Source organism: Dromiciops gliroides, chromosome 3, assembly GCF_019393635.1.
Source record: "Dromiciops gliroides isolate mDroGli1 chromosome 3, mDroGli1.pri, whole genome shotgun sequence".
Taxonomy (NCBI): Eukaryota; Metazoa; Chordata; class Mammalia; order Microbiotheria; family Microbiotheriidae; genus Dromiciops; species Dromiciops gliroides.
This window is the reverse complement of record NC_057863.1, coordinates 663,071,078-663,098,745: the sequence shown is the minus strand read 5'-3', so window position 1 is coordinate 663,098,745 and position 27,668 is coordinate 663,071,078. Positions and strand designations below refer to the sequence as shown.

Here is a 27,668-nt window from a genome sequence, read left to right as displayed (position 1 = left end):
GGCAGGAGAGCTGGATTTTGAAAGATAACTCATTAAAGAACTAAGTTCACGGAGAAAGACCCATGACCCAAGCAATTAGAGAACAAAAGCTTTTACTGGAAATAGCAATTCATTGTCCATAGGCTTAATAAATAAATGACGCTAAACCAATTTATTCTCCTCAATAGTATAACCAGTTACTTTATTCTCCATCATTGTTCCCTTTAATTGCAGCATATATGGTTGGAAAACAGGGGAAGTTATAAGCATTTGTATAGACCTACTATGTGCCAGGCTCTGTACTAAGTCATTTGTAAGTATTTTCTCATTTTGATCCTCACAACATCTCTGATTTTGGTACTGTCATCCCCATTTCTAGAGTGAGGAAACTGAGGCAAACAAAAATAAGTCATTTGCCCAGAGGCACACAGCTGCTAAGTGTCTGAGGCTGGACTTGAAATCAAGCCTTCCTGATTCCAGACCCAGGGCTCTTACCACTGCATTTCCAGGGGGCAGTTAGGTGGTGCAGTGGATAAAGCTCCATCCCTGGATTCAGAGTACCCGAGTTCTAATTTGACCTCAGACACTTACTAGCTGTGTGACCCTGGGCAAGTCACTTAACCCTCATTGCCCCCCAAAACCCAAAACCACGGCATTTCCACCTGCTTCTAATTTCTACATAATTGGTAGCTATGGAGCACCTGTGAAAGAGGTGGCCAAAGATGGGATTTCCTGATTACCAACTGCATGATTCCATGGTCCCCCTCCGAAGATCCTGACAATCATTACCATGGAAATCTTCCTCCTTGAAGAATCCTGGGAACCATCCTGTGGTCCTTGCTTGCCCCTCCCCCTTGCCCTGAAGAGGCCCACATTCCACATTTCTCCCCATCCTCATCCTTTCCTCATTCCCCATGCCTAGGGCTTCCAGTTTCCAGAGAAGACCTGCCTCTTCTCAGAAGGGGGAGCACCATGGCTTCTGGAGCCAAAAGGCCCAAGGCACCTTTTGTCCAGGTGAGTCACATGTAAGCAGCTGTATGAGAGATGTTTGTGTTGTAGTGAAGGGAGTGCTAGCTTTGGGGACAGGCAGACCTGACCTGGAAATTCCTGTTTAGATGCTTTTTAGCAACATGATCCCGAGCAAATCACTAACCTCTGAGCCTCAGTTTCCCCATCTGTAAAACAAGGTGTTTAACCTCCATGGCCTTTCAGTTTCCTTCCAGTGATAAGTCTATGATCATGTGTAGGTCACTCCTTGGAACTTTGGGGCACAGAACTCTCCTGAAATCATTCAAAAAGGGCTGCAGGTCTCCAATGGGAATGAACACTGTCCTAGATTTTCTTCAAGTCAACAAACCTTTATAAAGCACCTGCTTCATTCCAGGGATACAAAGAAAGTGAGAAAATAATTATTAACCAATATATGGGGAAATTCAGCTTCCCCTATTTGTTACTTGCTGTCAGGGCCAGACTCACTTGTGCCCCTTGGGACCACACCCAGATAGTAGCCAGCCTGCTGGCCTGGTCTGGGCAGGGTCCAAATTCTTTGGATTCTAATCCAGCCAATAGTTCAGTCCTTCAGACCTGATATAATCCACCTTCAAATACCAGAACCAGTTAGATCTGACTGATGGAAAATGACCTGCCTCTTACTGAAAAGGGATAATAACCTATAAAAGTAACCATGCAGTCTCATTCAGAGTGTTTCTGTCTCTGTCACTCTGTTTGTCTGTCTCTCTTCTCTCTCAAAACCACAAGACTTCGCTAGAGCTGCTTGGTTATTCCCTTAGTAGTAGAATGTGATAAAATCATAATATGGTTTGCCCCAAACTGGTGTCCTTATAATTATTTTACCTTAACATAAGGCAGGGGACATGCCCTGCTCTCAAGGACTTCACAGTCTAGTAGGGAAGACAACAGCCAACAACTATAATAACCCCTTATTCGCAGGATGAATTGCAGCCAATCAGGAGAGGGAAGCCCCCCTTGGCTAAGGAGGCCTGGAGAAGACTTATTGTAGAATGAGGGATTGTAGGTGGGACTTGGGGGAAGCCAGAGCAAGCAGGAGGGGCAGCAGAGAGAACATGGAGTCAGGAGATGGAATGTCCTGGTCCAGATAGAGAGGAGGCCTGTACCACTCATTATTGAACATGTGGAGGGGAGTCAGTGAAAGAAGACTGGAAAGGGAGGAGAGAGGCAGGTGATGAAGGACTGAACAGCCAAGCAGAGGACTCTATATTTGGTCCTTGTGATGGGGAGCCAAGGGAGTTTATGGAGTAGGCAGTGACATGAAGAGAGGAACATTTTTATTTAGGAAGGTGAGTTTGACAGCTGGAGGGGGGATTGAGTGGATGGGGGAGGAGATTTGCTATGCTATGGTGAGGCTAACAAGGAGACTCTTGCAATAGTATCTCAGATATTAGGTGATTGAGGCCTGAACTAACAAAGTTGCAATATACGGAGGGAAGGGGATATTACCTGGATGCTTGGAGGCAATCTGATGTCAGATTGAGAAGGAATTTGTTGCTCTTAGAAGTGGACAGAGTTGGATATAATCATGGCATGAACACCCAAACCATTGCAAGTCTGCCTGATCATGACAGTTTGTAATCAATGAAGATAAATTTTAGAAAATACATGGATAGTGGCAGCTAGGTGGCGCAGTGGCCCTGGATTCAGGAAGACCTGAGTTCAAAGCCAGCCTCAGACACTTGACACTTAAACTGTGTGACCCTGGGCAAGTCACTTAACCCTCATTGCCCCACAAAAAGAAGAAGCCGGGGGGGGGGGGGGGGGGGGGGGGGGGGGGGGGAGGGAATACATGGATAATGGATATCATAAAAAAGTTATAGACCAAAAACAGATTTTATTATACCTTGGGAAAATTTTTTTAAAGTGCTGATAGTCATGTTGGGGTCTGAGACCTGGAAATCAAAAAGTAGATTTTTTTTTTTTGTGGGGCAGTGAGTGTTAAGTGACTTGCCCAGGGTCACACAGCTAGTAAGTGTCAATTATCTGAGGCCTGATTTGAACTCAGGTGCTCCTGTTATCCAGGCCTGGTGCTCTATCCTCTGTGCCACCTAGCTGACCCCCAAAAAATGGATTTGAAAGGGTACACCAGGGTAGTTATTTTACATAGTGATTTAATAAATAATGAAAATTGTGCAAATTTAATATATGCTCAGCAAATAGCTAAGTATCTATCAGTTTTAATAGAATATAAGAGAAGTTAGTGGGAACACTGAATATTATTACAGGAGAATTAAACAGAAGAAACATATTTCCCAGCAGTCTATGAAACTGATGAATGAGCATGTGATTATTCATCAAATCTGAGCAATACAAAAGAGCAGGAAGATTACCTGAGATTGATAACACAAAAAGCAAAAATGTTTAAAAGGGATTTAAAAATGCTGTTGACCGTGCAATGGAGAAAGGACATTTATACTGGAAAAGGAGTATATCTAGTCACAGGTGCTGGTCCAATGTTTATTAATAGGTTACTGTGAATTTGAGCTAATGTCATATTCCACATTCCAAAGATTGATTCTGCCTGCTTGGGTTTGAAACTTCTTCCCTGGGGAAGTAGAATAACATTTGGTTTCCTTTCTGCCATTAAAGGGGAAATTATATACTTATATGTGCGTGTGTGCATGTATATGTGTATGTATATATATATATATATATATATATATATACATACACATACATACATATATATAAATAATATTTATTTATTTCTTCAGATGCAGTGAAAGTGATGACTACAAATTTGAGCATTTCTATGGGAGAATCTGGCCAGCTAGATTCATGAGTGACAGTCCCTGTGACTCAATGTGAGAGAAATCTATGACTCTGATATCAAGATGGATAAAAATCCAAAGAATCCATATGAATTTGATGAAGTTGGAAAGAGCTTCATACAATATTCAGTCCTAAATCACTGTGAGACAGTGTCCCCAAGGAATAACTATTTGGGGTACAGTAAATATAGGGAAAGCTTTACTGAACAGGTAAAACTTATTCAGTCCCATGAGAAGTCTCCTGAAATACAACTACATCAAGGTAATCAACAGAAAATGACTTTCAGCTTAAATTCAGACCTCACTGGACATCAGAAAAGTGAAATTGGCAAAAAGCTTCATCTATGTAATGAAGGAAGGAAGGCCTTCAGCCAGAACTCTAAGCTCATTACTCACCAGAAAACTCACATTAGAAAGGAGCTTGATGAATGTAATGAAGGTGGAGCAACCTTATCCCTTCACTCATCTCTTCCCTACCATCCTAGATTTCATACTGGAGAGAAAACATATACATGTAATCAGTGTGAGAAGGCCTTTCATTTGCACTCAGATCTTGTTAAACATCAGAAGATCCATACTGGAGAGAAACCTTATAAATGTAATCAATGTGGAAAATCTTTTACTCATAGTTCCAATCTTTCTGTACATCAGAGAATCCACACAAAAAAGAACCCTTTTGGACATAATCAGTGTGAAAATGCTTCCCAATGGAACTCCAATCTTGCTTCCCATCAGAGAATCCACAAAGGAGAGAAACCTTATGAATGCAGTCAATGTGGGAAGACTTTCAGCTACAACTGCAGCCTTGTTATCCATCAGAGAATCCACACAGGAGAGAAACCTTATGAATGTAATCATTGTAGAAAGGGTTTTACAAGGAGATCTGATCTAGCTACACATCAGAGAATTCACACTGGAGAGAAACCTTATGAATGTAATCAGTGTGGAAAGACTTTCACACGGAGCTCCAGTCTTGCTATCCATCGGAGAATTCACACAGGAGAGAAACCTTATGAATGTAATCAATGTGGAAAAGCTTTCACTCATAGCTCCAATCTTATTACCCATCAGAGAATTCATAGTGGAGAGAAACCTTATGAATGTAATCAATGTGAAAAGGCTTTCAAAGATAGATCCAGTTTTGATACACATAAGAGACTCCATACTGGAGAAAAGCCTTATATATGTAATCACTGTGGGAAGACTTTCCTAAAGAACTCCAATCTTAATACACATCAGAGAATCCACAGTGGAGAGAAACCTTATCAATGTAATCAATGTGGAAAGGCTTTCAAAGATGGTTCCAGTTTTGCTACACATCAGAGAGTCCATACTGGAGAGAAACCTTATGAATGTAATCAATGTGGAAAGACTTTCAGATCAAAATCCCATTGTGCCTCACATCAGAGAATGCACACTGGAGAGAAACCTCATAAATGTAATCAATGTGGAAAGGCTTTTACAAGGAGGTCTGGTCTAGATGCACACCAGAGAACCCACACTGGAGAGAAACCTTATCAATGTAATCAATGTGGAAAAGCTTTCACTCGGAGCTTCAATCTTTCTGTACATCAAAGAATCCATGCAAAAAAAATGCTTATGAGTGTAATCATTGTGGAAAGCCTTGCCAATGGAATTCCAGTCTTGCTGCCCATCAGAGAATCCACGCTGTAAGGAAAGGTTTTGAATGTAGTCAATGTAGGGGCGGCTAGGTGGCGTAGTGGATAGAGCACTGGCCCTGGAGTCAGGAGTACCTGAGTTCAAATCTGGCCTCAGACACTAATACTTACCAGCTGTGTGACCCTGGGGCAAGTCACTTAGCCCCAATTGCCTCAACCAAAAATTAAAACAAAAAAAAAACAAAAAAAAAAATGAATGTAGTCAATGTAGAAAGACTTTCCCAAGGAGGGCCAGTCTTGCCACACATCAAAAGAATCCACACTGGAGATAAACCTTATGAATGTAATCAGTGTGGAAAAATTTTCACTCAGGAGCTCCAATCTTTCTGTACATCAGAGAATACCACACACAACACACACACACACACACACACACACACACACACACACACAAAGTATCCTTATGGACATAATGAGTGTGAAAATACTTCCCTGAATGGAATTCCAATCTTGTTGCACATCATCAGAGAATACACAACTGGAGAGAAATCCTTATGAACATATTCAATAAGGAAAGGTTTTTCTCATTTCATTACAATCTTGCTGAATATAAAAGAATCCACACTGCAGAGAAAGCTGAGTGTAATGAATGTGGAAAGGCTCTGCTACAGAGCTGCAGTCTTGGGGAACATCTAAGACTTCAGTGTACAGAGAAACTTCTTGAGTGTCATGAATGTGGGCAGTTGCTTTAGTTATCAATTCTATAGTCTACTGAACTTGATATAATCCATACTGGGGGAGAATCTTTAGAAGATTTCTCATCAGAGCATGCGTGACTGGAGAAAAGTCTTATTAATGTAATGAATGAGGAAAGGCATTGAGATGAAGTACAGGAGCTTGTTCCACATAAGAAAAATCATTCTAATGCAGAGCTCTAGATTGAGTCACTGTCAGAAGCCCTTCAGACAGAGATCATCTCTTTACATCAGAGGATTCATATTGGACAGAAAACTTATACATGTTCTCAAAGGGGGGTGTGTTTTACTCTGCAAGAACAATATCAGTAGACAACAGGGTATTCATATTGGAATGAAGGCCTATAAAAGCAGTGATTATGGAAAGGCCTTCCTTGACCTAGAGGTCCTACTTGATTGTATCTTAGAGAATTCATGCTAGAGATGAAACTTTAGATCGAATGAACAAGAGGTCTCTTACTGCAGCACAGACTTGATACATTTCCCAATATAGAGACCTCAATAGATAGCATAGATTTCCTACTGTGCAAAAAGTCCTGTAATTGGAATAGTTTTTGTCATTACTCCTTAATATTTCATGGAATTCGTATGTTGCAATTATTTCAGAGGCCATTTCCCTGTTGATCAGTACTCACTTTGTTTTTCCTGTTCTTTGTTGGCTCAAAAAAAGTCCTTATATAAATATTTTGGTGTCCTGTTTGGATATCTATTTCTGTCATGCTTTTTTCTTTTCTTTTTTTGTGGGGGTGGGGTGGGGCAAATTCCAGTTAAGTGACATGACTAGGGTCACACAGCTAGTGAGTGTCAAGTGTCTGAAGCCAGATCTGAACTCAGGTCCTCCTGATTCCAGGGTCAGTGCTCTATCCACTGCACCACCTAGTTGTCCCTTGTCATGCTTTCCTTTAGCAGCAGTATTTAGTTTGTTATGCCTGGAAACACAAGTCCTGAGTTCATATTTGGTCTCTAAAATTTAGTAGCTGCATCACCCTTGGAAAGTCATTTGACTTCTTGCCTGAGTTTTCCCATCTGTAGAATGTGGATAATAAGAGACCCTACCTCTCAGAGTTGATGTGAGCCTCCAATGAGACCATATTTGTAAAATGTTGTAAATCACTTTGGAAATCCTTATTATTTCTTGGGTCTCATAATGACTTCAATAGGCTGAACATATGGATAGCTGAGTCACTTTTGTTTTAATTCAAATTGCTGTTCCAAAGGCATTACTTGTAAAGGATAGAACTCTGGGTTTGGAATCAGGAATTTTGAGGTTCAAATCCTGACTCAGGTATTGTGTAGCTCTGTAACTCTGGGAAAGGGACAACCTCCCCGTGCTTTGCTTTGCTCATCTCTAGAATGAGATGGGCCCCAGCTTCTATAGTCCCTTCCAGCTCTAAAGATGTGTTCTCCTCAAAAGTCCATTCATCTGTCTCTGTCCACACCCTCTTCCAATGTTCTAGGAAGGAGGCCCAGCAACACCAAATCTGAAGCTGGACTAGCAGTAGTCATCCAGACTCTTTTGTCCTCCTTACAAATAAAGATCTTGAGAAATGGAATTAATCAGGTGTGGAATAAACAAGAAAATGAATGTAGTAACTATGTGTTCACTGAATCCAATGACCTCCCCTATGGAGCTAGGACTTATCAACCACTACAAAGTGCTGGAAACACGGGAAAGTAATCTGGCAGGAAATAGATATAGCCTCTGACATTGTAGGCCAAGATTAGCTCCTAATGAGTTCACGACTTAGATGTGAAAGGTCACCTCAGATACATTAGAGGAACCAAGAACAAGAGACATCTCTGCCTAGTGGAAAAGTGGTGATGAACACAGAAAAGAATATGACTTGTTTTTTTTCATACACAAAAACCAAAGCATCTAAAATTCAAAGGGAAGCAATTAATGAGGGCAAAGATTTGCAGCAACTTTCATAAAACTCTCCCATCTGAGGTACATCAAGAGGAGATTCAGATTATATGCAGCTATGTAAAGTATGGCTGAACAAAATTTGGTATATGAATAGCAGAAGAACATGCTGTGAAAAGATACATGGAAGCTTCAGTGAAACCTTTGAAAAGTTGTGTGAACTCCTGTGGATTGCAGGGAGTAATTGATGATAATCACAACATTGTGAAGGCCAACAACTTGTGTTGTTGGAAGCTCTCACACCTCTGATGATTGGTTTTGGTTTTGGTTTTTTTGCCAGGCAGTGAGGGCTAAATGACTTGCTCAGGGTCACACAGCTAGTGTTAAGTGTCTGAGGCTGGATTTGAACTCAGGCACTCCTGAATCCAGGACTGGTGCTTTATCCACTGCTCCACCTACCTGCCCCACCTCTAATTTTTATAATGATCAGCAATTATATTAGGGCAGTAAGAAAGGTCTGGGCCACCTACCTCCTGATCCAGAGGTGATGGATATATTCACATCAAGGAATGTAGATGGGCCAGGATGAGAGAGGACAGAGGATCCCATCTCCCCTGGTAAGAGCTGTTTATTGGCAGGGATCTGCATCTTTCTGCACCTCTGGTCCCAGCCGTTGGATGGCTGGGCATTCTCTCCATGTCTCCACACCTCTGACTAGTTCAAAGCCTCCAGCGTTGTGTCCAGTGTTTATCCCAGCCAATGGTCAGCCTCATTCCTTTTTTTTTTTTTTTTTTAGGTCAGGCAATTGGGGTTAAGTGACTTGCCCAGGGTCACACAGCTAGTAAGTGTTAAGTGTCTGAGGCCGGATTTGAACTCAGGTACTCCTGACTCCAGGGCCGGTGCTTATCCACTGCGCCACCTAGCTGCCCCCAGCCTCATTCTTTACAGGAAAGTGCTCATACTTTGTAAAAGGAGCATCAGCACCTTCTCATACCTGATTATATCCTGTGAGTTTATACAGAGCTGGGGAGAGAAGGCGGATTTCAACTCTCTACCCCTTACCCAACTAAATGTAGCATGTAGAGGATCAGTAATCACAGTCCTGGTGGTAAAACACTCACCATGGGGAAACCAGGAAAGGACAGCGGAGCTGAGCTTTGATGGACCTTGGGGTTCTGAGCAGGGGAGGTGAGGGAGGAATGCATTTAGTCAGGACTGACAGCTCATGCAATAGCAGGGCACACAGGGGGCTGGCATGTCCTCTGTGTGTGTGTGTGGGGGGGGGACAGACCAGTCTGCCTGGACCGTAGAGGACAGTAGCCAGTCTGGAAGGCCTGGCTGGAGTCCATCAGTGAAGGGTTATACCTACAAAACAGAGAAAGGTGCTTGGACTTTAGGTGAGGGGGAAGATGGAGGGAGAGAAAGTGCCCATGCTGGAGTGTGGTGGACACAGCTGCCCAAAGAGTGAGAAAGGAGAGTGTGAGGATTGGAATGACACCCTCTGCTGAGAGGGACATTGTGAGCTCTGGCCTGAAAAGAAACCATGTGACTTTTATGACCAGAAGTGACCTTTCTAGAGTGTCAGAGGTCAGATCGGCATCAGGAAATGTTGTCTGCCACCTGTAGGACCTGTCAATCAGTCTTACCAGCCAATTAGCTTGGAGGTAGGTGTTTGTGTGTGTGTGTGTGTGTGTGTGTGTGTGTGTGTGTGTCCCTGTTTCCTGTTTCACAGGAGGCTTCTGGGAGAATGAGGGTAGAGCGAGCCTTTTTGGTTCCTGACTTGGGTTTGCCAGGACACATGCTGGGCTCTCTTAGATAGTTAGATTAAGTTTGCTTTTTACCTCTCTCTCTCTCTTCACTAACTTCTGATGCACTTTAATAAATGCTTAAAAGTCTAAACTCTTGCTAAACCTTCTAACTTTTGTGTGTGTGACACAATTGGGGATTAAGTGACTTGCCCAGGGTCACACAGCTAGTAAGTGTTGTGTCTGAGGCCGCATTTGAACTCAGGTACTCCTGAATCCAGGCCTGGTGCTCTATCCACTGTGCCACCTAGCTGCCTCTAAACCTTCTAATTTAAGGTGACCACTCATTAGGTTTTGGACATCACAGCTAGACTTTTAGGCCTTTAGAAAAGGGAATGTGGGTGGTTAGAGCCCTTTCCTTAAAATGGATGTTCTGGGAGCAAGTGGCCCATGGGAGCACTGCCAAGGGGGGCTGTGACCTGGCTGAGAAGGCTGATGGGGAAAGTGGATCAAGAAGTCTCGGGTATGGTGCAGAGAGAAGTCTGGGGAGCTCAGAGGACAGGCTGGAGAAGAGGCTGAAGGGTCTTCCAGGAGAAGCACTATTAGAGAGGGTGGAACATTCCAGGGGAGGGTCCAGTGCACACAGGATTGTGTGTGGTCTTTCCCAGCTGAAGCAGTGGTAAGGAAATGGTGCTGCCAGTGTCTGGGCCTTTAGTGCTGGAGGTGGACTGCGGCAGCACGGGTCACATCTCCTGTGTCTGCGATGACTATTGAGGGAACCGCTGCGGCCAGCAGAACCTGGGGCTGTGCAGCCTTCCAGAGAGGAGCCTCTCTGAACCTAGCTGGGGAGGCTTCCTCTTCCTGGCAGGGTTGGAGTGGGCCTTTAGTGGGGGCAGGTGGCACAAGGCATTCCTCATTCATTTATTCATCCAGGAAGCAGGGAACTGTGCTAGGGATCAGGAAGGCAGAGACAAAGGCATCCAGTTGATTGTATGATAGTCTCTGAGTTTAGCTTTCATGGTCCTGTCCCAGGAAGTTCAGTGAAGAGGAGGTGGGTGATCCACACAGTGCCACAATCATGTTAGGCTGAGACATCAGCCTCTCCACTAAATCTGATCATAGGATCAGTAGATGAAAGTCCCTGCTGCTCAGGAAGGAGAGCTGAGCATCAGGACTGCAGTGTGTCACAACGCACAGAGAGCTCTTCCAGGTTTAATATTTTACTGATTCAACTTGTGCAAAAGTTTAATTTTAAAATGACCATGTCCTCCAGTGCAGGTGTGTTAGAGGAGGCTCATCCCAAATGAGTGCAGTCAGTACAGTCTTCCCCAATTTCCTAAGCTCCCTAAACCTGCTCCAATTTATGACAACCCCTGCTTCTCTGGAGAAGAGTTAGGGGACTGGAATGTGCTGGAAACTGGGGCCAGGTGTTGGTGTGCCACTCCTGCCAAGTATTGATTTGCCACAGTGCAGAAATTATAAAAGTAAAATCCTAGGTCTTATGAATATGCTCAAGCATAGGTTCAGGCCTCAGAAAACCTGAACTGTCACAAGGATCATGACAAGGCTTTTTAGAGCCAAATTCCATCTGAGTGACAGGAAAATCCTTTATTTTATTTTATTTATTTGTTTGTTAGTTTATTTGTGGGGCAATGAGGGTTAAGTGACTTGCCCAGGGTCACACAGCTAGTGTCAAGCATGTGAGGTCAGATTTGAACTCAGGTCCTCCTGAATCCAGGGCCAGTGCTTTATCCAATGTGCCTCCTAGCTGCCCCCCCCAAATCCTTTATTTATCTTGTATATTCCTCTTAGGCCATAAAATTGATAAGAATTGATAGGCAGCACAGGGTTTAGAGCACTGGCCCTGAAGTCAGGAGGACCTGAGTTCAAATCTCGCCTCAGACATTTACTAGCTGTGTGACCCTGGGCAAGTCAACCCCAATTGCTTTAAACATCAGGGGCCATCTCACTTCTATGTATCTTGTCACTGGACCCAGATGGCTCTGGAGGAAACAGTGAGGTGGGTAACCTTGTAGAGCATCCCTTCACTTAAATCCAATTCAGTGCACGTCATGACATCACCCCAATGTCATGGTCCTCTTCAAAAATCAAGGACAGGGGGCAGCTAGGTGGCACAGTGGATAAAGCACCAGCCCTGGATTCAGGAGTACCTGAGTTCAAATCTGGCCTCAGACACTGGACACTTACTAGCTGTGTGACTCTGGGCAAGTCACTTAACCCCCATTGCCCTACCAAAAAAAAAAAAAAAGAAAAAAAATCAAGGACAAACAAGAACATAAAATTGATAAGTCCATAATCCCATTCTTCCTTCAATGTCATAAAAATTAAATTTAGTTAAACAGATTCATAATCTCCTATATCCCCATAGGAAGCAAACCTGATCAAACAAACTCTAGGCAAACTAAGCTAGGTTACAGATTAAACTACAATTAGCCAGTTCCCCAACAAGCTCATTGAGGAAGATGTAGATGTATCCAAAGAGGCAGGGATGGCTGAGATCCTTCCTCTGATTTCTTCTCTAAGGAACATTTAAGGGTCACAGTAAATGTTCACATTCTATGGGACAGGTTTTAGTCCAAAGAGGTTAATATATGTATATATATTTTTGCAAGGCAATGAAGGTTAATGACTTGCCCAGGGTCATACAGCTAGTAGGTGTCAAGTGTCTGAAGCTGGATTTGAACTCAGGTCCTCCTGAATCCAGGGCTGGTGCTTTATGCACTGTGCCACCTAGCTGCCCCCTAGGTGAGGTTAATATTAACCAAAAGTTGCAAGGGGCTATAAGAGGATATTTAAAAATCCCCAAAATGATAATAATAACTAGCATTTAGATAGTAGCTACTTTGGGCCAGGCACAGGCTAAGAGCATCACAATTATCATCTTTTTGATCTTCCAAAGTACCCTGGGAGGTGAGGGCTATGATTATCCCCATTTTACACATGAGGATACTGAGGCAAACAGTTGAAGTAACTTGCCCGGGTTCATACTACTAGTAAATATCTGAGGCCAGATTTGAGCTTAGGTCTTGCTGACTGACTCCAGGCTCAGCCACCTAGGTACCCCATACCAGATGAAAAGAAGGATGATGAGGGAATAGAACTTCCAGACCTTAAACTATAAAGCTGCATTCATCAGAACCATCTGGAATTGGTTAAAACACAGAGAGAAAGATAAACAGAAAAGACTAGACCAAGGAGATTCCCAGGAGGGGTTCAGTGTTTGATAAGAATACATTTACTGGGGCAGCTAGGTGGCACAGTGATAGAGCACCAGCCCTGGAGTCAGGAGGACCTGAGTTCAAATCCAGCCTCAGACACTTAACACTTACTAGCTGTGTGACCCTGGGCAAGTCACTTAACCCCAATTGCCTCACTAAAAAAAAAAGAAAAGAAAAGAATACATTTCCTAGGAAAAACTCCTGATTTGATCCAATCTGCTGGGAAAGCAGGCAAGCAGTCTCTTCCAAAGGAGGCTCAGACCAAGACCTTTCAGCACACCCCACCACCCAGCCCAAATGCCTATGCAGCCTTAACATTACAGGTCATACTATACAAAAATTAGAAGGGTAACAGCTCCTCAGCCTGTCCCAGCTATGGGAAGGAGATGTGATTTTCACCAAACAGGAGACGGAGGCAATTCCAAACTATGAAAAGACAACTGTGATTACTTGAAACTGAACACTTCTGAACAGAAAACATTGAGGGATCTAAGAGAAAAAGGGAAGTGGTCAAATGGGGAAACCTCTTGGTAACAAAATTTCTCTGTGAAGGGTTGTCTGTATCCTAGACATAGAAACAATTTAGATACATAGGTGCGTGTGTAAACATAGGCTCAAACATACCCACGTGTGTGCATATGCACATTCCTCTTTAAAGAATTATATCCTCTTGCACACAAATCCAGTGGAACAAGATAATAGTTTATTCTGGGACCGGGGAAGGGAAACCAAGAGAGAAATCCTTGGACTTCTTCTCATGGGGAGAAGGCATGCACAGAGCATGGCTCAGAGATATCAGTCTCCTAGAGCAGGAGACAGGCAGATACTTTTAGAGAGGTCTGATGATGGTCCAATGACCTGATCGTCTGACTGTGGAAAGTTCCCCTATTGAGGGAGGACCATCCCCCACTGGTGGTGGTTGGGGGAGTTGGGTGAGGGGTGACTGGGGATCTCTCAGGCCATTTCTCTACTCCTCATGGCACAAAGGAGGCAGCCACACCTATTCTTATCTCCCCAGGGGTGGGGGAGACTGGAATGAAGGGTGGGGGTTCAGGAGCTAGCTCAGTCCTATCAAGTTCCACTTATCTCTTTAGGTGTGTTTGTCCTTTGGTTTACTTTCTGAAGGAGAAGCTTCTTTGATGTACCCCAGAGAACTTCTGGGGTGCTAGGCCCTATAACACATATGCTCAAACATACCTTCGGGTGTGCATATGCACCTAGATATTGTTACTCCTTCTTTTACCTTCATTTTCACCCCCAGACTTTCCATTTCCTCTCCAGTTGGGGGAACAAGAACCAGATCAAAGCCCATTGCTCCTGTGCCAGGATGAGGAGTGTCAGTCTTTGCCCCAAGGCCCCACTCCCCAGCCCAGTCACTTTTTCATCCACATTGCAGGGCCCTGTCAAGATAAGGGCCAGGAGGGTGGACCTTTGCTAAAAAAGAAATGCCAGAAGGCTCTTTCAGGATCTGGGCCATGGGTTTCTAGCTAGCACCCCCCGCCCCCAACAGCAATCCCACATTCAGGCCTTCTCTGGCTTCCTGCCCTGATCAGTCCTGTGCCCCAGGACCAAGATGTCCTGCTTTCTGCTCCTCTCCCCTTCCCATTAGGACCCAGCTTTTGAGGGGGATTGAAGAGAGCATCATTGTTTGTAGAGCTGAGGCACAGGGAGAAATATGATAGGTTGGTGATGAGGGGCTAGCAGCATTCCCCCCTTCTTCCCTGTGACTATGAAGTGGTCATTGTTTGGAACACCTGCTTAGGTCTTAGAGGCAACAGACTAGCCTTTTGAACAGCAAACCAGACATGCTTGAAGGATGGCTTGGTGTCCTAGATGTTAAAGACAGCACCCTAGTAGTATTCATATGCATCCCTCAGGGATGGCTAACTTCCTTGAGCCAATGATGGATCAGTGATTGACAGGAGATCTGGATTTTGAAAGATAACCCATTAAAGACCAGCTGGGGGGCAGCTAGGTGGTGCAGTGGATAGAGCACTGGCTCTGGAATCAGGAGGCCCTGAGTTCAAATTCGGCCTCAGATACTTAGCAGTTACTAGCTGTGTGACCCTAGGCAAGTCACTTAACCCCAATTGCCTCACCAAAAAAAACAAAAAAAACAAAAGGCCAGCTGGATTCTGAACTAAGTTCACAGAGAAAGACCCATGACCCAAACAATTAGAGCATAAAAGCTTTTATGGGGAAAAAAATCAATTCATTGTCCATAGGCTTAATAAATAAATGATGGTAAACCAATCTATTCTCCTCACTAGTATTACCAGTTAACTTTATTCTCCTTCACTGTTCCCTTTAACTGCAGCACATGTGCTTTGTAAAACAGGGGAAGCTATAAACATTTGTATAGACCTACTATGTGCCAGGCATTGTAGTAAGTCATTTGTAAGTATTTTCTCATTTGATCCTCACAACATCTCTGATTTTAGTACTGTCATCCCCATTCTATAGCTGAGGAAACTGAGGCAAACAAAAGTGAAGTCATTTGCCCAGAGGCACACAGCTCCCAAGTGTTTGAGGCTGGACTTGAAATCAAACCTTCCTGATTTCAGGCCCAGGGCTCTTACCACTGCATTTCCAGTTGCTTCTAATTGCTACATAATTGGAAGCTATGGAGCACCTGTGAAAGAGGTGGCCAGAGATGGGATTTTCTGATTGCCAACTGCATGATCCCATGATCCCCCTCCAAAGATCCTGACAATCATTACCATGGAAACCCTCCTTGAAGAATCCTGTGGTCCTTGCTTGCCCCTCCCCATTGCCTGAAGAGGCCCACATTCCACATTTCTCCCCATCCTCATCCTTTCCTCATTCCCCATGCCTAGGGCTTCCAGTTTCCAGAGAAGACCTGACCTCTTCTCAGGAAGGGGGAGCACCATGGCTTCTGGAGCCAAAAGGCCCAAGGCACCTTTGTCCAGGTGAGTGAGGTGTAAGCAGCTGTATGAGAGATGTTTGTGTTGTAGTGAAGGGAGTGCTAGCCTTGGGGACAGGCAGACCTGACCTGGAAATTCCTGTTTAGTAATATGTTCCAGGGCACATCACTGAGCTTCTGAGCCTCAGTTTCCCCATCTGTAAAACAAGGTGTTTATTAACCTCCATGGCCTTTCAGTTTCCTTCCAGTGATAAGTCTATGATCATGTGTAGGTCACTCCTTGGAACTTTGGGGCACAGAACTCTCCTGAAATCATTCAAAAAGGGCTGCAGGTCTCCAATGGGAATGAACACTGTCCTAGATTTTCTTCAAGTCAACAAACCTTTATAAAGCACCTGCTTCATTCCAGGGATACAAAGAAAGAGTGAGAAAATAATTATTAACCAATATATGGGGAAATTCAGCTTCCCCTATTTGTTACTTGCTGTCAGCCAGACTCATTGTGCCCCTTGGGACCACACCCAGATAGTAGCCAGCCTGCTGGCCTGGTCTGGGCAGGGTCCAAATTCTTTGGATTCTAATCCAACCAACAGTTCAGTCCTTCAAACCTGATATAATCTACCTTCAAATACCTGAACCAGTTAGATCTAATTGCTGGAAAATGACCTGCTTCTTACTGAAAAGGGAAAAAAACCTGGAAAAGTAGCCATGCAGTCTCATTCAGAGTATCTCTTTCTCTCTCTCTCTCTCTCTCTCTCTCTCTCTCTCTCTCTCTCTGTCTCTGTGTGTGTGTGTGTGTGTGTGTGTGTGTGTGTGTACCACAAGAACCTAGGGCCTTGCTTGGTCAATCCCTGACTAGTAGAAATTGATAAAATAATAATATGTTTGCCCCAAATTGGTGTCTCTTATAATTATTTTGCCTGTAACAAAAGGGACAAGCTCTGCTCTCAAGGACTTCACAGTCTAGTAGGGAAGACAACATGCAAACAACTATGAATAACCCATTATGCACAGGATGAATTGGAGCCCATCAAGAGAGGGAAGTCCCCTTGGCTAAGGAGGCCTGGAGAAGATTTATTGTAGAATGAGGGATTGTAGGTGAGGCTTGAGAGAAGCCAGAGCAAGCAGGAGGGACAGCAGAGAGAACATGGAGTCAGCAGATAGAATGTCCTGGTTCAGATAGAGAGGAGGCCTGTACCACTGATTATTGAACATGTGGAGGGGAGTCAGAGAAAGAAGACTGGAGAGGGAGGAGAGAGGCAGATGATGAAGGACTCAACAGCCAAGCAGAGGACTCTATATTTGGTCCTTGTGATGGGGAGCCAAGGGAGTTTATGGAGTAGGCAGTGACATGAAGAGAAGAACATTTTATTTAGGAAGGTGAGTTTGACAGCTGGAGGGGGGATTGAGTGGATGGGGGAGAGATTTGCTATGCTATGGTGAGGCTAACAAGGAGACTCTTGCAATAGCATCTCAGATATGAGGTGATTGAGGCCTGAACTAAGAAAGATGCAATATTGGGAGGGAAGGGGATATTACTTGGATGCTTGGAAGCAATCTGATGTCAGATTGAGAAGGAATTTGTTGCTCTTAGAAGTGGACAGAGTTGAATATAATCATAGCATGAACACCCAAACCATTGCAAGTCTGCCTGATCATGACATTTTGGAATCAATGAAGAAAAATTCTAGAAAGTACACGGATAGTGGCAGCTAGGTGGCACAGTGACTCTGGATTCTGGAAGACCTGAGTTCAAAGCCAGCCTCAGACACTTGACACTTACTAGCTGTGTGACCCTGGGCAAGTCACTTAACCTTCATTGCCCCACAAAAAAAAAAAAGAAAGAAAATACATGGATAATGGCTATCCTAAAGAAGTGATGGACTTCCATTATACCTTGGGAAAAAATAAATTTTTAATGGGTGGTACTCCTGTTGGGGTCTGATACCTGGAAATAAAAAAAAAAATAGATTTGAAGGGGTACACTAGGGTAGTTATTATACTTAGTAATTTAATAAATAATGTGAAAATTTAATATATGTTCAGCAAATATATATATATATATATATACATATATATATATATCAGTTTTAATAGAATATAAGAGAAGTTAGTTTAAACCCTGAATGTTACTACCTGAGAATTAAACAAAGAAACATATTTCCCACCGGTCTATGAAATTGATGTATGACCATGTGATCATTCATCAAATCTGAGCATTACGAAAATGCAGGAAGATTATCTGTGATTGACAACATAAAATGTAAAGATTTTTAAAAGGAATTTTAAAAAGGTGTTAACAGTGCAATGGGGAAGGAGTACATCTAGTCACAGGGGCTGAAGGGTATTTATTAATGGCTTTCTATGAATTTGAGCTAATGTCATATTTCAGTGATTGATTCTGCCTATTTGGGTTTGAAACTTCTTTTTGCCTGGGGAAATAGAATAACATATGGTTTTATTTCTGCCATTAGAGGGGAAATTATATATTTATGTGAGATATATATGTTTATTTGTTTCTTCAGATGCAGTGACCAGGCTTACAGTGAAAGAGATGAGTACAATCTTGAGCATTTCTGTGGAAGAACATGGCCAGCTAAGATTCATGAATGACAGTCCCTATGACTTCAATGTGAGAGAAATCTATGACTCTGATATCAAGATGGATAAAAATCCAAAGAATTCATGTGAATTTGATGAAGTTGGAAAGAGCTTCATACAATATTCAGTCCAAAATCACTGTGAGACAGTGTCCCCAAGGAATGACTGTTTTGAGTACAGTAAATATAGGGAATGCTTTACTGAACAGGTAAAACTTATTCAGTCCCCTGAGAAGCCTCCTGAAATACAACTGCATCAAGGTAATCAACAGAAAATGACTTTCAGCTTGAATTCAGACCTCACTGGACATCAGAAAAGTGAAATTGGCAAAAAGCTTCATCTATGTAATGAAGGAAGGAAGGCCTTCAGCCAGAACTCTAAGCTCATTACTCACCAGAAAACTCACATTAGAAAGGAGCCTGATGACTGCAATGAAGGTGGAGCAACCTTATCCCTTCATTCATCTCTACCTTACCATCCTAGATTTAATATTGGAGAGAAAACATATACATGTAATCAGTGTGAGAAGGCCTTTCATTTGAACTCAGATCTAGTTAGAGATCAGAATATTCATACTGGAGTGAAGCTTTATAAATGTAATGAATGTGGGAAGGCCTTTGGCTACAGTTCATGCCTTATTGGCCATCAAAGAATTCACACGGGAGAAAAACCTTATAAATGTAATGAATGTGGAAGGCCTTCCTTCACAAATCAGTCTTTATTGGGCATCAGAGAATCCACACTGGAGAGAAACCTTATGAATGTAATCAGTGTGGAAAGGCTTTCACTCAGAGCTCCAATCTTTCTGTACATCAGAGAATCCACACAAAAGAGAATCCTTATGAAGATGCTCAATGCAAAAAGACTTTCCTATAGAACTCCAATCTTGCTGCACATCAATCAGAGAATCCACACTGGAGAGAACCCTTATGAATATAATCAATGAGGAAGGATTTTGTGATTCACTTACAATGTAGCTAAACATCAGAAAATCCACACTGCTGAGAGACCTTCTGAATGGAATCAATGTGAAAGTCTCTAGTCTTGCAGAACATGTGATCATCTTGTACAGATGTACTTCATGGTGTCATGAAAATGGTAGAGCCTTTAGTTAGTTAACACACTCTAAGTTTATTGATCATGAGAGAATCTACGTGGAAAGAAAACTTGAGGAATAGATTAAATGTGGTAAAGTTTTCAGGCAACAATCACCTCTTATTTCCCACAGAGCATTCATACGAGTAGAAATCTCATAATCACGGGGCATTGAAATGAAGTAAGAGCAGAGCTATTTCAACTCAGTAAAAATCATTCTAAGGAGAAGCTTTGACCAAACTCAATTAAGAAGGCCTTCAGCCAGAGATCATCTCTTCCTTTTCAGCAGAGGTTCAAGTGGAGAGAAGACTTATTAGTGTTCTCAAAGAGGACATGCTTTTCTCTGGAAGAGAGACATCAGTAGGCAACAATAGCCATATTGGAATGGAAGGCTTATAGAAGCAATGTTTGCGGGAAGAAGAGCTTCTTTCACCTAGAGCTGATACTTGGACTGTATGTTGGAAAACCTCCTATAGAGATAAAACTCTTGGTGTTTGATTAACAAGACAAGGTCATTTACTGCAGGACAGACTCCATTAAAGTCACAGTATGAGAGATCTCATTAGAAATCCCAGATTTCATATTGTGCATAAAATCCTATAAATGTAATGATTTTATCTCTGAAATCCTGATGTTTCTCAATAATCCTCTAGTTCATGGCATTCATATACTGTGCCTTCTTCAGCCCTTCCCCAATTACTCCCTTTGTTTCCTGTTGTTTGCTGGCAAAAAAAAAAAAGTCCTCATATAAATATTTTGGTATCTGTTGAACATTTATTTATGTCATGCTTTCTTTCAACAGGTAGGTGGCCCAATGGATAGAGTTCAAATTTGGTCTCTGAAAGTAACTAATTGTATTACCCTGAGCCTATTCCTGCCAGAGTTTACCCATCTTTAGAATCAGGATAATAAGAGCACCTACCTTCCAGAGTTGATGTGAGCATCAGATGGGACAATATTTCTAAAATGCTCTCCAAAACTTAAATCACTATGGAAATGCTAGATTTGGGGGAGGGTGGGATGGCAGGGCAATGAGGGTTAAATGACTTGTCCAGGGTCACACAGCTAGTAAGTGTCAAGTGTCTGAGGCCTGGTTTGAACTCAGGTCCTCTTTATCCACTGTGCCACCTAGCTTCCCCATTGCTAGAATCTTTAATGTTTATCATTGATTGGGTTATAAGTTTCACAGTGAAGTCAGCAGCCTTAAACATAAGGATAGCTTAGTCACTTTCTTTTAATTCATATTGATATTCCAAACAGTGTAGATGAAGGCATTACCTGCATTACTAAATTATGTGTGATCCTGACTGTGTCTCCTCAGTGTCTTAATTATTTCTATAGTCTTGCAGTATTTGGATAGGACAGCCTTGTAGATTTTCCCCTCCAACGCCTAAGAATGAGAACTCAACACAGTTAACAGCAAATAAATAAGCTGCTAAAAATGAGTAAGCAGAAGAGAAAGAATGACCACAGATAGTTACTGTGGTGATAGATAAGATCTAGGTTCATAGTCAGAAGATAGTGAAGTTCAAACAGCTACTTCTACTTCAAAGAAAAAATGTTAAATGGCTGAAGCCCAAAAAGAATTCTTGGAAGAACTTAAAATGGACTTTAAAATCAAATAAAGACGTTGAGGAAAAATTAGCAGAAAAAAATAAAAGTATAAAAGAAAATTATGAAAAGAAAGTCAACCAATTGGAAGAGGAGATCCAAAACCTAATCAAAGAAAATAACTTCTCTTAAAAATTCAGGATTGGGTAAGGGGAAGTTAATGACTTCAGAAGACTTGAAGAAAAAACAAAATCAAAAGAATGGAAAAATAGAAGAAACATCTCAGAAAAATTGTAACAGAGAACAGATAAGAGGAGAGGCAATATAAGAATTATGGACTACTTATGATCAAAAAGAGATTATAAGGAAAATTGCCTTGAAGTTTTAGAATAAGAAGAATAAAATGGGTAATTGAAAAAAATCCACTGATCACTACTTGAAAGAGATCACAGGAACATTAAAGCCAAGTTACAAAGCTCCCAGGTCAAGGAAAAACCTACTACAAGTAAACTAGAAAAAAAAAATACTGTGGAACTACAGTCAGGATAACACAATATTAGCAGCTTCAACATTAAAAGACTGAAGGGCATGGAAAATTATATTCCAAAGAGCAAAGGAAGCTGGGTTTGGAAGCATGAATGACACTTAGCTGAGTGTAATGCTGCATGGAAAAAATGGATATTTAGAAAGAACTCTAGGGTATTTATGAGAAAAATACCAGAACTCAATGGAAGATTTGATCTACAAATTCAGGAGAAACATAGGAAGGTAAACATCAACTATAGGGGATTTAATAAAGTCATATGGTTTACTTCTTAACTTGGAAAATGTTATCTGTAACTCAAGAATATTATCATTACTTGAGTGGTATAAAAGAGCATCCTTAGCAGGATTGAGGTTGAGTGGAATATAATGGGATGATTCTAAAAAATAAAATTGGTGGGGGCATGGGGGGGCAGCTAGGTGGTACAGTGGAAATAGGCTAATCAGCAGTCAATCACTCTCACTTGATTCAATCAGTTTAGATTAGTCTCCAGGTGGGCCTTTGAGTATCTGCTAAATCCCTTTACACACATGTGGGCATGTGGAGTTCTCAATTTTTAGGAAAAAGCAGAAGAAAGCTCACTCATGTGTAATTTAAAATTCTAAATGTGGATTCTAATCTGTCCCCCAGTTTTGGGGGGAAACTGACTAAAATCACTGATAACACACCTCTTCTTCCTCACCAGGATGTGCCCACCGTATGGCCCCCGGCTCTCCCAGGCATCCCCTTCCCCTCATGCCCCCACCCGCCCCCCGCCTGCCTGACAACCTTTACTACCCTGGCCGGTCTCCATTCTTGACCTGCCATACTCCATTCTGAACACTGAGGGGTCTTTTCCCTCTATCTCATTATCTTCCCTATGGGCCAGTCTGTCTCTGGAAAACAGCTGGATCCTATGAGGGCACTGAGGCCAGGCAGTCAGGACACCTGGCCTGGATTCAGGGGGACCCTGAGTTCAAATGTGGCCTCAGACACTTTACACACTTACTAGCTGTGTGACCCTGGGCAAGTCACTTAACTCTCTTTGCCCCACAAAAACAAAACAAAACAGAGCCTCCAAGTCAAATTCATCTTCTTGATAATCAACATGTCTAACTTTTGTGGGCATGCCAGAATACATTTCATAGTTCTCCTGAGAGCTTGTTTGTGATTCACAACTACTTTTCACAGATTCAGTCTCCATTTCACCAATATCTACTGAGGTGATTCCTTGTAAGTTATAACCTTCCTTAGATGGAGTATCCCTAAGATGTAAAGCACCCTTCCACAGCTTGATTTGCTGGTCTCATAATCACCTACTATACTTTTTTATGTTTTAAATTTCTTTTTATTAAAAAATATCCTTTTTATTTATTTTTTTTACTCTATGCCTGCGCCTTCAACACCTTCACAACAATTTTCTGCTCCTCAATAAGGAAAGCATAGATCCTGTCATGGACACATTTAACACATATGGAGCCACCATAAGCCCTGCTGACATTCTTTTTGGTATTTGATAGCCTCATAAGAACTTCAGGTCTCACTGCACGAACACCTCGAAGTCTTCCTGGGCACACACCACAGGCCTGATTTGGTGATTTTCAACTTTCTTAATATAAAGGTAAACAATTCTGTTACCTGGCATTTGTGACAGCCAAGTTTTGTTGGAAGCTGTAATGTAGGACAACCTATGCTGATACGCCAGATTCTGAAACATTTTAAATTTGTCAGATCTGTCACTGGAAGAGTGAAAAACCTACTGTACTTCTAAATTTGTTTTGGAGTCTTGGGATGAATTCCAGGTTTTCTAAGGTGCCTTGGAACTTCTTTAATATATTAATCATAGACAATTGTATCTTCACATAATTTATGTATTTTTGTCTCCTCATCAGAATATTTTCATCTGTTTTTTATTCTCCTAGTCCTACAGATGTTAATTCTTTTGTATCAGAACTTCCAGAAGATAATTTTCTTTCTCTTCCAAATTCATTCATGAGAAATTTTCTTTTGTATCTTGCAATTTGTTTATTCACTTTAGTTCTCATTCCTTCCTCTTGAACTACACTTCCCCAGTATGTACATCTGGAATGGAGTTTTGAATCTTCTGGTTTTGTATAACACTCAAGCATGTTGTCTGAATTCTGACATTCATTTAATTCTCAGTGTCTAGAGTTAGTCTCATCTTTAACAAATAGAGATGATTCAACATCTGGTTTTCTGTGCCTTCTATCCAATCTTCATTTTCATTCAGGAGACCCCCCATTCTCTCCCCCACTCCCCCACCCCCCTGCCAGGATGGAGAAAGTATGCTGGCAATTACTGTTTATTGCACTGAAGTACAGAGATGAGCATTTTAAGGACCCCTGGGTTAGTGTTCTGACTCTACATACAACCCAGAGCTAACCCCCTCCCCTTCAGCAGGCCTCCATTTCTTCTTTATAAAGGCAATAGCAACAGCAGCAGATGGGGGGTCTGAAGTCACTTTCACTATCTGTGGCCCCTTGGTAAAATGTGTAGTGTGGACTAGAATGGGACCTCAGGAAATTCAAATTCAGATGTCAGTTCTTACAATGAAGAAAGAGGAAAGAACCAAGTTCTTCATCCAAAAAGGCCCCTTGTCCCACCCTCAGCACCATCCTAACCTACATACCAACCTAATACTTTTCCCAGTGTGAACAATAATTATAATTTGAATGTGAATGAGATAAAACTCACCCTAAAGTGGAAACACGCGGAGTAGATTTAAAAATCAGAATCTGGGACAGCTAGATGGCGCAATGATAGAGCACTGGCCCTGGAGTCAGGAGGAACCTGAGTTCAAGATCCTGCCTCTGACCCTGGGCAAGTCAACTAACCCCAATGCCTCCCCCCCCTCCCAAATTAAGAAATCCAACAATATATTGTTGGACATTACAAGGATATTACAATATTACAAGAAACACATTTTAAAATGAGAAATACACAGAGTGAAAATAAGAATGCAAAAAACAAAAAAGGAAAACAACAAATGACAAGGAGTAGCAATCATGATCTCAGACAAAGTTAAAGCTAAAATAGACTTATTTAAAAGATAAACAAGGTAATTACACTGTTAATAAAATGTACCATAGATAATAAGTAATATTGATACTAAAGGGAATGGGCACCAAATGCTATAGCATCCAAATTTTTAAAGGAAAAGCAAAATGAATTACAGATGAAATAGCAAAACTATTAACCAGTGAGGGACTTCAACCTTTCCTCTTGGAACTAAATAACAAAAAAATAAGATAAATAAGTAAACAAACAAACAAACAAGAAAGAAGTAAAGAGATAAATAGAATCTAGCTATATACAATAGCTATCTGGAGAGAATTGAATTGGAATTGAAATAAATGTAATTTTTCTTAGCAGTACATGGTACCTTTATAAAAAATGACCATGTATCAGGGCATAAAAAACTTTATGATTAAATGCAGAAAAGCAGAAATATTAAATTAATCCTTTTCACATCACAATGTAATAAAAATTATATTCAACAAGGGACCATGGAAAAGATTAAAAATAGAGACTAAACAACATAATCTTAAAGAATGAGTGGGTCAAAGAACAAATCATAAAAACAATCAATAATTTCATTAAAGAGAATGATGATAATGAGACAAAATACCAGAACCTATGGGATGCAGCAATAACAATAAGCAGAGGAAAATGCATATTTCTAAATGCTTAACTCAATAAAATAAAGAGCAGACCAATGAATTGAATATGGAATTAAAAGAACTAGAAAAAGAACTAATTAAAAATCCCCAATTAAACAACAAATTAGAAACCTAAAAATTAAAGGTGTGTGATAAAATGGATATAAGAAAAGCAGTGAATTAATAAATAAAACTCTCTCTCTCTTTATTTTTTTTTATTTTTTGCAAGGCAACTGGGGTTAAAGTGACTTGCCCAGGGTCACACAGCTAGTAAGTTTCAAGTGTCTGAGGCCAGATTTGAACTCAGGTTCTCCTGATATCCAGGGGCCAGTGCTTCATCCACTGTGCCACCTAGCTGCCCCTGCCACCCCTCGGTGCCCCCAAGGGTTATATTATTTTTTTAAAAACAGAAGAAAACCAAATCAGTAGTATCAAAAGTGAAAAGAGTGAATATACCACTAATGAAGATGAAATCAAAGCAACTGTAAAAAGTTATTTTGCCCAAATACATGCCAAAAAATTATAACAATTTAAGTTAAGTGGAAGAATATTTACAAAATATAAACTGCTTAGATTGACAGAAGAATAAAATATGTAAATAAGCCTATTTTAGAAAAAAGAAATTGAAACAGACCATAAATGAGTTTCCTAAGAATAAAGTATCAGGGGGGTAGCTAGGTGGCCACCGTGGATAGAGCACCGCCCTGGATTCAGGAGGACCTGAGTTCAAATCTGGCCTCAGACCCTTGACACTTACTAGTTGCGTGACCCTGGCAAGTCACTTAACCCCCCCATTACCTCACCAAAAAAAAAAAAGACACCCCAAAAAAAAGAATAAAGTATCAGGACCAGATGGATTTACAAGTGAATGCTACAAACATTTAAAAAATCAAATAGTTGCAATATTAAAGTATTTGTAATAATAGGCAAAGAAGGAATCCTACCAACTTTTTTAATGAAACAAATATGGTGCTGATACCTGAACCAGGAAGAGTAAAAAGAAAAAGAAAATTATAGACCCAGCTTCATTAATGAATGTGGATGCAAAAATCCAAAATAAATACTAGCTGAGAGACTACAACAATATATCACAAAGAGTTATCTATTGTGACAAGGTGTGATTTATAGCAGGAATGCCAAGAATAGTTTAACATGAGGAAAACTATTCAACATAATTGATTATATCAATAACAAAAAGTTGCAGAAAACTATATGTCCAATAAATGCAGAAAAAGCTTTTGACAAAATATAACATTTTTATTAAAAAACACTTGAAAGCATAGGTAATATATAGAAATTTCCTTAAAATGATAAGAAGGGGCAAGCCCAAGATGGTGGAGGAAAGACAGTGAGCTCTCGAACTCATGACACAATGCTCCCAAAAACCATCCAAATAATGCCATAGGAAAATGCCTGGAGCAGCAAAACTCACAGAGAATGTGCTGAAATCATCTTCTAACCAAGAACGGCTTGGAAGGTCCAGATGAAGGAGTTGCTGTGCTGACACAGGAGTGGAGCCCAAGCCCACAGTCACCTTGACACAGATCCAGTCCCAGGAAGACCTCACCAGAGAGGGAGACCCCAAGAGCCTCTGAATCAGCTGAAGCACCAGTGTTGTCTGGAACTAAGCTCACAGTCTGTTAAGAGGGCTGAGTCCTGACCAGGAGGGAGACTACAGGGATCTCCGCTGGTGCCTGAGGCAAAACTTGGGTTTTCTTCCTCCCTGCTGAGAACCAGGAGGCCAGGCTTGAGTAGCAGTGGCCCAGGTGGGGGAGGGGGACAGGCTTGTCAGAGCTAACCACCAACACACAAAGCTGGTTGATTAGCAAGTTGGTCTGGGGTCATCTAGGACCAGGGAACAGGCCAGGCAAGGAAAGAACCTGATCTTCCTTAATTCATACCACCTGGGACTTCTTAAGCTTGGGATACTGCAGCCTGGAAACAGTGCCCCACTTTAAGGAGCTAAAAGTCAAAGTAAAAGAAAGGCAAGATGAGCAGACAGAGAAAGGTGAGGATCATAGAAAGTTTCTTCAGTAACAAGGAAGACTGAGGTGTACCCTCAGAGGAAGATGTCAGCATCAAGGCCCCTATATCTAATGCTTCCAAGAAAAATATGAATTGGTCTCAGGCCATAGAGGTGTTCAAAAAGGACTTTGAAGATAAAGTTAGAGAGGTAGAGGAAAAATGGAAAGAGAAATGAGGGTGATGCAGGGAAGACATGAGAAAAAAGTCAACAGCTTGAAAAGCCAAATGGAAAAGCTCTCTGATGAAAATAATTGCCTAAGAATTATTGATTGAACAAATGGAAGCCAGTGACTTTATGAGAAACC

General features: G+C 41.6%; 1 protein-coding gene and 1 pseudogene across 1 annotated transcript; one reads left to right on the top strand and one right to left on the bottom strand.

Moving 5' to 3' along the window:
• Positions 1-4,058: 4,058 nt before the first annotated feature.
• Positions 4,059-6,153, top strand: LOC122748415 (zinc finger protein 79-like). Its single transcript, XM_043994053.1, has 3 exons — positions 4,059-4,589; positions 4,725-4,863; positions 6,032-6,153. The coding sequence occupies exons 1-3, from the start codon at positions 4,059-4,061 to the stop codon at positions 6,151-6,153; spliced, it is 792 nt and encodes a 263-aa protein (XP_043849988.1).
• A 4,323-nt stretch (positions 6,154-10,476) lies between these two features.
• LOC122748414 overlaps positions 10,477-27,668 on the bottom strand; it is a 43,397-nt pseudogene continuing 26,205 nt past the window's right edge.

Excerpts from the sequence above, each read along its gene's own strand:
- LOC122748415 (XM_043994053.1), top strand. The coding sequence starts at position 4,059 with ATGACTTTCAGCTTAAATTCAGACCTCACTGGACATCAGAAAAGTGAA. Across the intron at positions 4,590-4,724 it reads TCAGCTACAACTGCAGCCTT|TGTGGAAAGACTTTCACACG; the intron begins GTTATCCATCAG and ends GAATGTAATCAG. Across the intron at positions 4,864-6,031 it reads TACCCATCAGAGAATTCATA|AGAAAGCTGAGTGTAATGAA; the intron begins GTGGAGAGAAAC and ends TCCACACTGCAG.